General features: G+C 39.3%; 1 protein-coding gene across 17 annotated transcripts in view; it reads left to right on the top strand.

The window, feature by feature from the left end:
* The window catches only part of DYNC1I1 (dynein cytoplasmic 1 intermediate chain 1), a 186,766-nt gene that overhangs the window by 108,464 nt on the left and 63,186 nt on the right, over positions 1–15,116 (top strand). For all 17 annotated transcript variants that reach the window (XM_017817660.1, XM_017817658.1, XM_017817659.1 and 14 more), the window contains 3 exons: positions 4,297–4,459; positions 5,493–5,592; positions 10,580–10,705. In XM_017817660.1, the coding sequence (XP_017673149.1) occupies positions 4,297–4,459; positions 5,493–5,592; positions 10,580–10,705 (389 nt within the window). The remainder of the gene's footprint in view (positions 1–4,296; positions 4,460–5,492; positions 5,593–10,579; positions 10,706–15,116) is intronic.

The raw sequence follows: 15,116 nt of genomic DNA on the forward strand, positions 1-15,116 counted from the left end.
ATGCTGAAAGAAATAATACAGCTCTTAAAGGGGTTTTACTAATCTCCTTCTGTCTCTTGTTATATCTCTGGGTTCATAACAAGGCTGCTTCCTGCTTTACTGTTCTTACTAGTTTGCCCTTTCTTTTGTTCACTTATTCCTTTTGGTATTTTTCTTTTTTTTTTTTCTTTTCTTCAATGGACTTCAATTCTCTTGTCAGGTTTTTAGAATTGCTGAGATTCCAGGAGAATCTTTTTTATAGTCTATTATAATTATTTAAATATGATTTTTTTAATGTCTTTTTGACTCTCTTGGAAGAAGACTTGAATCCTGGTATTTGAATATTTGATCTTTCACTGTGATCCCAACTACTTATGTTATATTTATTACAAATATGCTTCTGCAGAATAAGAACAAGTCTGCAGTAATTTTATCTTAGTTCCTAAAAACTCATGAAAATGTTTTAACATAAACTTTTTTTCTGTTTTGTATAAAGAATTTTATGGAAAAAGGACCCAATGTGGAACATGTTACTTCTGAGGATCATGTTAAACCATGTGAAATAATAAAGTGTTCCTATTTTTCATAAATAAGTCTTGAATAAATTGGTTGTTTTCACATCATGTTCAATTATTGTTACATATTCTAGACCTTTCTGTTCAAACACTAGTGTATGATATCTGTCATTACAGATACACTTCATATTGATTTAATTTTAATTGCAAAATCCATTTGATTTTGTACAGTATTATACATTAGCATAAAACACCGGGTTTCTTTGATATATGTTGTTGACCTCATAACCCCAGAGCCACCTACACAGCACTGTACTCATGGGTACTTGGTCCCATCAGTGTCTCCGTGGGTTTATGGACAGACAGGATGCCCAGTGCTCCTGTTAGACAGGACTTGGTGGCTGCACCACGGGTCCTCCTGCTGCAAGCTGTGAGGGGCCACAGGTGGGTTCAGCTCCTCCGGATGGGATCAGAGCACAGGCACAACAGTTCATTAGGAAGCTATGGTGCAGAAGCAAGAGCAAAGTGTGGGTCTTCCTTTGCAGGAGCTTTCATTGCACTCCAGGCAATAAGCACGTAACTTTTTGCAGTGGTAAACTCCACACTGCGCTGGGCTTTGTTGCATTCAGAAGGTTAGATGTGGTTGATTTGGGTTTTGTGCCAGGGAGACTAGGTATTTGAAGACAAATGCTGTATTCTTACGGGGAATTTCTGAAGATATTGTCACATCACATAGGTCTCTGTGACAAAACAAAACAAAAAAATACTTTGATCAGCTACTTACGTTTCCCAGAATTTTCCTTGAAGAGAGCCTGTGTCTCTTGAAAGCTGAGATCAAAGTCACTGTAAGCTCACAGATCGGAAGAAAAATTGCAGAAAATTACATAGATTCTTTTTATTTTACTCAAGGTAATGGACAGGGAGAAGGAACAAGGAGAAAATGGAAATGGCTCTGAAAGATAAATGGTTAGAAAACCTTCATATTTGAAAACCTGCCTGTTTTGTGTTTTTTGCTTATACTTCATGTATTTACAGTAGTTACAGCAATGTTTTACTCTGGAAAAAGTAATGATGTTAACATTCTTGTAAGAAGAGATTGCCTCAAATAAAACTTCAGAGGCAGCCGAATGAAAGAAGAAAATAAGGTTAAAATATGAAGCTTAATATCGCCAGGGGGCATCTGGTGTGTCAGTCAGATGAATGAGGTAAGCTGATTTATGCCCTACAAACTTCAGCCAAGGTGTTCCTGATGGTTTAATAGACTACTGGCCTCCCACAGATCGTTGCTAACTGCAAGGGAGATTTTGCTGAGGTAGAACTACAATCGTCTGTCTCCACTTCTTGTGAACGCTCCACGGCTCCCAAGCTGTTTATTTTTTGTCTTTTCCCTTTCTATTGATTTTTGGTTGTATTTTCTTTGCAGTTATAGTCAGCAAATGGCTGAGTAATAAATTTATATTTCCAAGCTGTAGAGAGGATTTAACAAATAATTTTTACCATTTGGAGCAGTTTAAAATGAGTTTTCCAGTTGCCTTTGCAGCTGTTTTCCCCCTTTTTATGCCATTTTGCTGCATTGTCATGTTTGTTGTCTGATTCTCGGAAAGCAATGCTTTTGGGGTGATGATGGAATATTGCCTCGTCACAGATTTCTTTGCCAGATGAGTTCCCTTAGTGACTAGTGGATGCTGCAATAGGTCAACCTGTACTTTTTGCTGGTCACTCTTTTTTTTCACATGCTTTACTTCTGTGTAAAGCACTTAGAGGCAAATTGTGCTCCTGCCTTGGTAATTGTTGCTCTGCTATTCAGGGGGACCATGTAGGGGGACATAGATATTCTCTGGATGCGTGAAGCTCCACAGGGACCACTAACCTGCTGGTAGGAGACACAGGGCCAAGGCCATGGGAGATCATCAAAGGCTAAAGGTTATAACTTCTTAGTTGCTCTGTCTCCTGAGGGCCAAATTGTTCCTCCATCTTTTGCATTTCTCTGACCCTCTATATTTAGCTCAGGTGTAGTGCAGAGATTTTGTCTTTCAGAGCTAACGCTTTGACCACTTGAGGCAAACCTAAGTGTGGTGATAGCAGCCTCTCCAAACCACAACTCTGAAAGCAGGTACACTGAAACCTGAGTGGGCTGAGTACTGCAGTAATGATGACCATGTCAGTACTCCTGCCTGCTGTTGTGCCTTTCCACCCATTTGTGCCCTGGGGGCTGGTGGTGGCATCCTACTGGGGCACTGGAGCATATGAATCTAGGATGAAGCATGGGAAAATCAGAAAGAAACTGTGTAGCATGGCACCACAACTGGAAAATAACTTTAAGCTGCAGCTTTAAACTGTGTCATTCATTGTTTAATTAAACACTGAGATATGTATGACAGGGCTGGGAGTTAAAATTTGATGTATAGTGGGTGTTCTCTGAGTTGCTGAATTCCACTTTTTGGCTGCTGGTGTTTTAATCCAATATGTCCTAGGGAGACCACAAGGTCGTTTTCACAAGTAAACACCTCAAATCTGTAGTGTAAAGCCAAATGCAGGAGACCTCTGATCACTAGTTAAACTCTAAGTACGAGTCTCTGTAATTTTGCAATAAATCTGGTTATGATATGTTGTTTGTGTTCCTAATTATAAATTTGAAACAAAATTCAATGTTATCATAATTTTTATGATGTCAAAAGATCTTTCCATGCTGAGAATTTAAACTAATTGAAAGGTTGGTTTGGTGTAACTGTGAAGATACTAATGGCATTTTTTGAAATACAAGTAGTTTTGAAATTTAATGAAAATGATGATTTAAAAGCACGTGTGGGCAAAGGCGTAATTGATATGCAATATTGCCAAAATATCAATATTACCCTGTTAGTGTAATTGAGAACAGAAATTTGGACTGTAGCAATAGCAGCATCCCAATTTCCTTTCCCCTGATGCTCTCATTTGAGTTGCAGTTTACCAACAGGTCATTAAACTGGTGGAGACGTTGAATTGGTGCATCCTACAAAGATTGTATTTTTCAAATGAAGGACTACACTGGAAATATTAGTTTGGAAGTAAAGGTTTAGCATCTCTGTGTATGTGTAAAGAAGTAACCTCATCTTGTAGAGGTCAGGCTATCCTGACCAGTGCCTAGAACAGCACCTACCCCTCCCAGGGCAGCTTTGCCCATGGCTCAGTAACATTGGTTGCTCTGGGTCTTAGGATTCCTCTGTAAGGAATAACATTGCCTTGAAGAAACTGGTGTTTGGCTCGTTGCTTTCAATTTTGCTGCCTCAGAGAATATCTTTGGTTATTTACTTCATTACTTTGCAAAGGCAGAATTTATCAGTGACAGCAAGTAGAAATTGGAAGAAGTGAAGGGAGAAATTATGTGAGCCCTTTTAATACAAAGAACTGTAGTATAAGTTTAGAAGATTATTTTATCTTTGGCTTCACTGACAGGTCCCCTGGTACATAAGTGTTCTGCTTTTTCCAGTTAGGTATTGCCTAAATGTCAGTCACGGCCATTTCCTGAAATAGGAACACTGAGTTTATTTAATTTGGGGGGTTTAAGTATTTTCCATTTCAGAATAATAAATATATAAGATATAGGATCTCTTCTGTGTAAATGCTACATTCTGGGATTATACAGGAGTATGTTTAGATATATTAAAAACTTCTTAGTCATGATTTTAAGTGTAAAGCTTTGATTTTTCTTCTGACATTGCTACAGCAAGCTTTCATGTCAAAAGAAACCCACCGAAGATGTTGATTCATTGGGAAAGGGGTGAAATGTCATACTCTTAACTACATCTTTTCATTTTCCAAGCTCCTCCTAGAGAACTGACAGAAGAAGAGAAACAACAAGTTCTCCATTCAGAAGAATTCCTGATATTTTTTGATCGGACAATACGTGTAATTGAGCGAGCTTTGGCTGAAGATTCAGACATCTTCTTTGACTATAGTGGCAGAGATGTAGAAGAAAAAGATGGGTCAGTTTGGGGTTTTTTTGATTTTGTAAAATAAGCTTTCAAGAGAGACTTCCAGAGACAGGAAGCCTTAATTTTAAACAAAATTTAACATTCTTGTAGTTAAAAAAAAAGTTGAAATTTCTGCATGAAGGCCTGGGTTACTTTGTTATCTGAAATTATATTGTAAAAGAGCTTTGTGCTTTCTTGAACTGGGGAGGGGGGGTTATTTGACATATTATTCAGCTGGCTTATTTCTTTGATTCATTTTTGGGATGAAATTTCAAATTCTGAACAAATAACTGAAACAGATAAATGTGTGTATATGTACATATATATGTAAATGCATACATTCCAGTGGTGTACACGTGTGTGCTTATGATATCTTTACAAATTCAAACTAATGTTGTTTATATTCTACTACAGTCTCAGGTCTGTAATGGATCCCACTGGACTATGCTTTGTGGGGATGAAAAGGATGATTTCCCAAAGTGTTTGCAATCTAAATGGCTAAGACAAGAAGTGACAGGTTTTGTATTCAGCAATTGATAGGGGAGCAGAAGCATTAAAACTTGTTAGGAGGAGAGGAAGTATTTAGATTTCAACAGCTACATATCTGTTGAAGCCTCATGGCAGATCAGTAGCTATGTTGCACTGAAGTTACTGGAGGTTACTCTAGAGCACCATCCCTGTGGACTGACAAAATGCATAGTACTATGCTTCAGCCTGTCTGTAGCATCTGCCATCTCCTTCACTGAATGCCAGGGTCGGGTTCATCCTGAGAGTCAAAGGGCACAGAGATGGCCTAGGGTGACCCAGAAGAGTCAGAAAGGCAGTGAGAAATTAAGAAATGTGGTTTTGTGAAACAGATGTAAAATTTGTTCCTTGGTGCAGATTCATTTTCAGCAAGACAGTCTGTGAGAGCAATTAAATCAAGGCGGCAGACTTCCCCAGGCTGGGCAGAGAACTGAGAAGTAGTCAGAAACTTCTGCATTGCTTTTCGCAGCTTTTGAACCCTGGTACTTCAAGATTTGTCACTTTGTTTGAATTCACACAGAGATGTTCAAGCAGGAGCCAATCTTTCCTTCAACCGACAATTTTATGATGAGCACTGGTCAAAGCATCGTGTTGTCACCTGTATGGATTGGTCTCTTCAGGTAAGATGTGAAGCTGGGAGACATGCTTCCATATCGCTTTCACTTCTCCCTAAAAAACTTATGAGCATCCTTGATTTGCTCTTTTTTATGAAGAGTAGGATGTTATTTTTTAGCTAACAGGAGGGCCCTGGATGAGTGAATGCATGTTTCTCTATAAAGAAGAGTAATGGGACAATAATGAACCTGTCATTTTTTGTGAATGTCTTGGTCTTCAAAACCAGAATGTTTTATTAAAACAGTAGTAGGTTAACAAACCTACTAAGGTGGAGTTTTACTTTTTACTCTTCCTCCCCTCTCTGCTCCTTCAGCACATGGAAATTTTTTAGCATAAAAGGTTTAAAATTAAACTAATTAAAATTAATTTACTAAACAATTGATTTAATAAATAGTTATACATAGTAATATATAAAATAGAAAAAAAGAATAGTGAGAAATAAAATTAATTTTTCTAATCTACTAATATACTAAAACAAAAGTGATCACAGCACCAAGCCTATCTGAGTTCAAGAAGCATTTGGACAACACTCTCAGGGACATGGTGTGATTCTTGGGGTGTCATGCACAGCGCCAGGAGTTGGACTCGATGATCCTAATGGGTCCCTTCCAACTTAGCATATTCTATAATTCTATGATTTTAAAAATGTGAAAGTATCTGAACAATTTGAAAAGATTGAAAAGAAGTCTTTCAAAAAATGCTGGGTTCTCTCTTCAAGTAATGGAAGAGGAGGCTGCAGCTGCCCACAGGGCATACTAAAGCAACATGCCTGGAATGTACCCAGTTTCTGTGCACCACAAAGCATTGTCATTGCAAAATAAAACTGATGATAGAGATGCTTAAGGTTTCCAAAACCAATACAGTCACATCAGCAAAGTACAGAAGGCATGTTAATTAGTTACTCTATTGGAGAGCTGGGATTAGCACACACACATATCATCACACATCCCGTTAAATTAATTTGGTTCCAGTTTCACTCCAGCCCCCCTCATTCTCTCTGTTTCATCCCTATCAGCCTGTTCCTATGTTCCAGCCTGGAGCAAAGCATCTGCTTTCCCTGGGGAGAGAACCCAGGAGACTCTGCTCTTAAGTCCACAGTACAGATACAAAAAAAAACACTCCAAGAGGACATAGAGTTCAAAAATGCAAGCACAAGCCAGTCTGCCTAGCTGGACCCAAACTCGGCCTCAAGTGTGCCCTTGGGTCTTCAGAGACCTAGTGGAGCCTGGTGTGGGTAGCAAAGGTGCTATAGAAGTAGCTCAGCCCAGTGTTAAGAACAACCTTTGCCTAATCTTACAAGTAGCTGCTCTTTCTGCACCACATTAGATGTGCATGTGGACCCAGCAAGCGCTCAAGATCCAGTACGTAAATGGTGTGTGAGGGCTGGAGAGAGGCAGTGGATAAGGAGCACAGTGACTCTCACATCCATCTTTCTCTCCTTCCCCTTGGAATGGCAGCAGAGCTGCTTCCATCCCCTTGGGTACTTCTCAGGTAAGGTGACAGCAACTGTGGCTGGTAGGCTGAGTAGATCAGGGTGGTGCACAACAGCCAGCTGCAGAAAGGCTTCTTGTAATATCAAGCTTGCTCTCTGTGTGAGAAATGATTTATACCTTTGCTTTCATACAAAATATCAGCCTAACAACAGGTATGCACTATTGTGATGTGGGTGGCCTTTAAGCACATATGGATTTCTACAGAAATCAAATATAAGCCCGAGGAAACACTTATCTTAGGTTGTTCACTTGTTCAGGGGCTGGAAATTACATGGAATTCTTATCTGATATTTTCCTAACAAGCAGCTCTTACTGTATTCCCAGGGCAGCAAGAAAAAAAGCCGCCTCAGAAGAGCACTGCCAAATGTAATTGCTCAGCCCCTGGGGCTCGAAGGCATGTTCTGCTTCCCACCTCTTTGTTCCAGGGTGGCCCCTCCTGCCTTCCCTTTTGTTAACTCCTCACACACAGCTCCCTGGCACTCCAGTGGGGGCTCTTCTGTGCCAGGGGCCTTCTGCATGCCGCCCTACAGTAGCTTGGGAGTTGCTTCCTCTCTTGCCTGCTTTGAGTTTTATCCATGGAACAGGAGCTGGAGCCAGGGAGAGGTATTTCACCTAACCACTAGCTCTGCTTCTCACACATGCTCCAGGATATGACAGTGTCCAGTGTGTCAAAGGATAACTTGAATAATCATGAGAACTGCAGAACACATTGCTCAATTTTCTGTGATAAGACTGCTTCTGCAAAACAGCCTGGAGGCAAATAGAAACTTAATCAAACAAAGGACATTGATGCATTGATTAAACAAGTTATTCTGTTCCCAGTCACATGTAAAATACAGTCTCAAACATGTGGGATCATTCATACCAGTAAAGCTAACCACTAGCCCCTTGATTCTTTCACAGAGCAACAGGAAAATGGCTTAGATGCTTCATTAGGGATCTTAGGGAAAGGCCCAACAGACTGAGAGTAAACACAAAGAAAGAGTGGGATCACCTTACTCTGTCCATGGGAGCTCATTTACCAAGAAAACCACAATCTCTGGAATAGTGATGTGTCTCTCTTGACTCTCAGGCAGCAGCCTTAAATGCTGTTTTGCACAGCACTGTTTCCATGTTGTTTACAGTTGCAGTCACAGGACATCTGGCTACCTGGTGAGGACTGAAATTCTGTAAATGCGAGTAGACTGAGTGAAGCATTGGAGTGCGTAATGCCCGAGAAGACTTAGGGTGCTGCGTTTAGCTCTGTTTTATGAGTCACAAAGCCTCATAATGGCGTTATCCAGCTAGGTATGACCCCAGCAACTGTGTAAACTGTATTTCCAGTCAAATACATAAACTGATTGCAAAATCTACATATAGACCAGCAAGATTTGAGTCAGCATTTGTTTATGGCCAGACATGCTGCTAACCATGCTCGCTAAACTTCCCAGGAGCATTTACCAGCTCCAAAGTGCCTCAAAACTGGCACTTTGGACCTAGTCACACATCCTAGCTGGCTGCAGTCATGCTAGTGGAAGGGCTTTCACTTCTGCCTGCCAAGGTGTCTGCCCCTTTACGTCTATGGTCTCAGCTGCTCACGTGAATGGTACCTAATCTGTTCAGCCAAAACATGATGCCCTGTCAAGAGCCTACTGCACACGCTGTTTACTTGGACATGGGCCAGTGTGGGATGAAAAGATTCAAAGGAGAAGCTGAGCTCGCTGTTGAGAAGTGGTTGTAATATCTGTTACCGGAGAGACAGAGAAGAAAGGGGTGAGATGGATGACAACATTGGAGGGCAGGGTGGTACCAGCGTGTCCAGAGAGGTGGTGTCTCAGGTGTGGGATTAATTCACCCTCAGGTTTCCCTCTGTTCTTGAGGAAGGAGAAGAGGTGTTGGTCTGCTGCATCCCCTAAATTCCATGCAAGTGAATTGGGGGCTAAATTGTCCTTACAGGCTGTGCCAGCAGCCAGGGATGTAGGTTCAACCCAGTCAGAGCTGCCTCAAATTCGGATAGAGGAGGCTATGGTGGCCACATATCATTGCTGATTCTTCTGCCTGTGAGTACGAGGTCATTTGGAACGATGAGCTTGAATAGAAAAATCATCATCTCTGTGACGCATTATCCATGGAAGTGTACAGAAAGTGGGAAGTAACAGCTGCTGATGGCAAAAGTTACATTATTTCTTCAGAATGGATTTTGAGAGCAGAGAGGTTCAAACCCCACAAAAAGGGTGGTGGTTTGGGGTTTTTTAATTGTTAAAATGCCTTTGGACCAAATTCACAGCTCCCAGTTGGCAGTTTATTTGTCCTGCTCCCTTTGCATGTGCCAGCTGTACTGTTCCCCTGTAAAGTGGTGAATGGTTTGGCAGGAATTTACCTGGGAAAGACAAAAAGTGACAATTATCTGCAGATATTATCGAGAAATTTTGAGGGAAAGCATTTCTAGTTTACAAAAGGAGAGTGTGGGTCTTGCAGAACTTGAGCTGCTGGCTTGTTGGTCTGCAGAAGCCACATGCTTTTCTCTGGACATGCCATAAGGTCCACTGCTTTATTTTGACTATTTAGAGGGAAGGACAGAGATTACCAGAGGTGCCTAGTATCCAACATGTGAGAGTGGAGAACTGGAAGTTATTGTATAGACTGAAAGTAACTGATGTTTTGTGGACAAATTGTTAGTCCTTATTGTGTTTTGAAACGATGGAAGGTCATCAAAAGAACGTGAAAATCTGATTTTTCATATATGATATTATGTGTGTATATATATAAACAAAGCAAGTACATATATGTGTTGTATATCTACTTCTATACAACAGTGGATAATGGGTGTACAAGAAAATATGGATCTGATTTTAGAGTGCTCATTGCATCAATCTCGCTGAGTCAGTGGAATTCAAGATCACCCTGTACTTTATAAGATGACCTCAGCATCTTGCAAAATTGAGCTTCTGTGAAGAAAATGGGTTTTTTGCCATTTGAATCATCAAGAAGAGCTTTCCAGTTGATTCTATGCATAAGTAAAGAAGAGTGCATAATGAAATAAGAAAGAATAGTTTTCAGGAATGCTGAAAAAATGTGAATTTCAGAGTAAAACAAGTCAACTCCATGATCATAGTGTTTTTATTATCAAAATCAATTAAGACAGTAGTTTGTCCTTGAAGAGATGGTTAAGCAAATATGTTAAAATTACTCAAGCTTTCAGATTTTTCCTCTTCCTTCCTTTGCATTCCCTTCATAAAAATTCTGAAAGTTGTCTTTTTTGAGAATTACCTGCAGAAAATAGCATTGCCTTTGTGATATCTGAGAATAACTGATAGAGAGCAATTATCAGGGGATTTAAGGATGTTAGGGACAAGTAAAATATAAACCAAAATGAAGCAGAGTAATATGACTGAACTAACATGTATTATAATTAAAACCAGATATTGCACATTTAGTGTAGATTATTTCTGTCTCATATGATTTTGCATAGGTTTTTATCATCTACCTTATTTCATTTTCTTTTTCTTTTTCTTTCTAGTACCCTGAGTTGATGGTTGCGTCTTACAACAATAATGAAGATGCTCCACATGAGCCTGATGGGGTAGCCTTAGTATGGAACATGAAGTTCAAGAAAACCACACCAGAATATGTGTTCCATTGTCAGGTAAGACTGAGGAAGTCATTAATTTCGTGCTAGACAAAACGGAGTTTACTACATAGTGCATCTTTCCACTGTTTATATGAAGAGGTTGAGGTTAAAAATAGGCATTTTTGGAAAAAGTACAAGTGGCAGTCCTGTGTTTTTAGAAGGCAAACAGCCTTCTCAAACAAAAGCCTATCAGGGCTGCATGTCATTCTTTGTCTATTTAAAACAGTCCCTAGGAGATTTAGTTTATAAAGCCCTTGCACTTATGAAGTAACTGTGGTGTACCACTTCCTCATCCAGGCAGCAACACATGCTTTCCCACCCACGTTAACTTCCTCGCATCCTCTGCACTCAAGCTGCCTACCCTTGCCTGGTTCTGCTCAATATTTTGCCTTTAATATTGGGAAGCACATTTTGCATTTTTGGACATGTGTCTGACTTACAGCTTGATCAAAATGGTCTCAATTACAAGAACTACTCCACCAATTCATGTCTGACTGTCCTTTAGGTTAGCAAAACAGTGTTTCACTTCACTCAGCACTACTTTATGATTATGCTGGTTTAGAAGTTTATGGACAATTCAAAAATCGTTGAGTGTTTTATTTTTGTATGTCTGTTTACTCCTCTTTTGCCTCTGCTTTTGTGTGTGAGATGGCACAGCCTCACATCGATAGAAGTGTTCAGCTCATTGGCTCCATCAAACTGTCCAAACTGTGGAACAGGGCTTGGGCCAAATTTCCAACCTCTTCATTAATATCCTTCTGTGGTAATTAAACACAGGTCAGTGGTATTTGAAAAGCCATATGGAAAAGTTTCAGCAAGTAAAACTTAACAATCAGAGATTAGTAAAATGCAGATAATTCTGTGGTAAAAATTGCTTCTCTTGGAAGGATATGTATTACCTGGCTAATTGTGTAGGCTAAGTGTCATTTTACATTCAAGGACCAAACATCTTTTTGAACTAAGTTTATGTTTGGACTTGGGTACATTATCAGATGTAACATAGTGGGAGGGAGTTGCTGGAATTGAAGTTGCTGCTTCAACCTGATTAAGTAACCTTTAATTCTAGGCATATTTTTCTAATTTGCTATACTGAAAAACAACCTCACAAGGAGTCTAAGCCTGCATAGCAAATATGCCATACAGATTTATATACATATATATGTGTGTGTATGTGTGTGTGTGTGTGTGTGCGTGCGTGTGTGTTTGTATTACCTTTGAAATGAGAACTTGTATTTTTCTGGAGATTATATTTGGCAGTCGATGTGTTCTTTCAGACTGCTTAAGATCTTAGCTCAAATCCCATGTTCAGATTCTTCTATGATGTACATGCAGCTTAATGTTTTGAACAAAATATTCAAGAGAAGAGTTGCCCCCCTGCATTTCCAGGAAGAATAATCCTTAAACTAGATAATAATCAGATTCAGGGTAGCCCTTCTGAGTACACAAAGGAAGACTGACTACAGACATAACAATGTGTTCAATATGAATTTAAATTTCTATCTAGGTTTTAAAGTAGGTACACTTAAATAGGGGAGGTATGACTCACTGTGTTGAAAGCAATGAGATAGGCTAGTCTCCATTAGAAACACACACATAGGACAAAGTGGTGGCCAGAGATTTGGCATGGCTGAGCTTCTGTCTAGTCCTCACATTAAGTTGGATGTACCCCTTTTTAGAACCGGAACCTTAAAACCTGTGAACTGAGAGACACGTTTGGCACTGTACTTGTACATGTATCCTGGTTTCATCCTCTTTCAGCTAAATAAAATCAGTTCTGCCCATGAGAACTATTTATTTACTTGGTCAAACTGTCCACTGATAATTTGTGTTAAAACCCATTACGAGTGGGAACTTTGTTTGAACCACCATTATGGGGCTTTTGACGTGAAATATCTTCTGCGTATCTTCAGATCAGACAGGGATACCCTCACGTGATTAAATGGGGAAACAAAAAGCAAGCAACTTGGTCTCTTGAACACAGGTTTTGTTCTAACTGACTCAGATGGAAAATAAGAAAAAAATAGTATCTTAGCTCAGAGTCTGGATTTCAGTTCTGTAGATCATAATGGTTTTCTGTTAGTGGAAACCAACTGTATTATTAGTCAGCCCCATATCATTTATATTACCATTTTGCTAGAGAAACATTCCCTTATTCAGTCCTGATTTGGTCATTTCTCTAGGTTTTCTGAGAGAGACGCCTAATTTTTGTTCCACAATACATGATCTTATAACAGTCCAGCTCAACAGCTAGAGATGAACACACACCTTATCATTATAGCTAGGTTGCCCAGATACAATGAACACAGTACTTTGTGTGTACTTTCCCAATAAGCCTCTATTTTCCTTTCCAAAGACTTTCTATAAAAAAGACATCTCCATAAATCCTACATGATGCTAATATACCTCTTGCCTTTTGATTTTTGGGCTCACAGAACAAGACACAAGCAAATAGAAACTTATTTCAGAAGTGACTTTCAAGGAGCTCTTGCAAGCTGCTTCTGAGAAGCCAAATCAATAAATAGGTTTATGAAGCCATTTCTAAGAAACTTCTAAGAAATTTGACATCAGGAGTTCCAATTCCATCAATAGAGATATAGATATGTGAAACATCTCTCAACAGCTAAGGAGCTGACTGGAGGTATGACTTCAGATACCTCTTGTGCACATTTGGTAAATTCTTAAAGCTAGGAACCTCAACGTTTTTCTGTCTCCCCTGGTGTATTATACAGATGTAAGTGAGATGATTACTACAGAATTTCTTAATTTTCTTTATGTCTTTCTGTGACTTTTTGTAATCTTACATAGGATCATTGAAATTGTCATAATCAGAACAGGCTTTCCAAGGGCCTTTGCTGAAAGCTGCCAGAACCCAGGGACTTCAACTAAAGTTGTCTATCAGCCATGACAGATAATGCAAAAATCTACTGGCAATGATGTTTTTTCTAACTCCAATAGCAAAACATTTGATTTCAGTCCTTAAATGTAAGGGGTGGTGTATTCTGTAAATACAAAATTCTTACCCAATTTAAAGTCATATTAGATTGTTGGCTCATTAATATAATTTAGGTGGTAGCAAATTTCATAGCTCTACAATATGTTGTGCTACAAATACTGGGTTCAATTTCAGTTAATGGAAAAATGTTTAGTTAAAGGAAAAATGACTATCAGCCAAGTGGACACGTTTACTCGTTTATTCATGTGAACTGCCATGTGATCTATCAGATCCTTTCTAAATAAAACACTCCTACTGGCTTCTACTCTCACCTCCTATGGAATATTTTTTTCTTCTACATGTTTTATTTTTGCCCTTTTTTGGGGTTTTGTATTTTTGCATTATGTGCTAATGGTATTTTAGATGTGAGTCCCAGATTTTTTGCTCTACAGCTCATCATACATCTCTTTACCACAAGATTAGAAATAGGAAAACAAGGAAGAGTGAGGGACTGGGCAATTTGTTAACTTGTTTTCCTATGCAAGCAAAAAAATGTTGTCTCAGAAGCAAAATCAGAGTGGGAGGGTGATTTTTACCAAAGGAATGAATGCTCAGTGCTTTTCTAAGGTAGTGGGGAATAAATTGAGCATGCAGTTAATACTGCAGAGTGCAGACTGGGAATATTTCTGTAGGGAAGAGTCAGGGATGTCCTCTTCCCCCACACTGGAGCATCACAAACTATTGGTGTAATCCATTGCATTCCAAAGGCAAAACACAAGCCTTTCAGAAGTACTTTATGAGACCCTGCAGATGAGTCATTCCTAGTTGGGTTGGTTTGGCAGTATCCAGAGAGGGAATGAATTCCAGCAACAAAATGGAAATCACATTGACTCTCCCTCGGTTTGATTGGGAAAATTTTAAAAAGTGGTTCACACTACTCTCAACTACTGTTAGTCTGCTTTTAGGTGGGAATGACAAAAATGAAAATAGTATTGCAAGGTTATTGATTATATGACTCAACATGAGCTCAATCCTATATTGATTTATGCAATCCACAGGGCTGGCCTTGTATGTGAACATTCTCATACTATTGATTGATAGTGTAGCAACAACCACATTTCTCAGTATTACTCTCTTTTTCAGAAAACACTTATCTGTCTATAATGTGTTTTTTCACTGAACATACAAATAAAAATCTACGTTACCCATTAATTATGAGGATTATTGTTACTACTCATCATCTTTGCCCATGATGGTGTTTCTGTTTCACAGTAGTCTGATCTAAGCTTTCCAAGCCAGAGTGACCTGAAGAAGTACATGAAACTTTCCACCAACATATCTGGTTGAGTGAGGCAAATAAGAACTCAGAGAGTATGCAATAAATTGTCTAATTGAAGTCTGAGCTATTACACCCTTTCTTTCAGCAGAGCCTGTTAGCATGGGTACAGCACTGTTCTTCTATCAGGTCCCATAGCTTTTGGGTTAGAGCTCATC

The sequence above is a fragment of the Lepidothrix coronata genome, unplaced genomic scaffold (assembly GCF_001604755.1).
Source record: "Lepidothrix coronata isolate B3197 unplaced genomic scaffold, Lepidothrix_coronata-1.0 Scaffold62, whole genome shotgun sequence".
Taxonomy (NCBI): domain Eukaryota; kingdom Metazoa; phylum Chordata; class Aves; order Passeriformes; family Pipridae; genus Lepidothrix; species Lepidothrix coronata.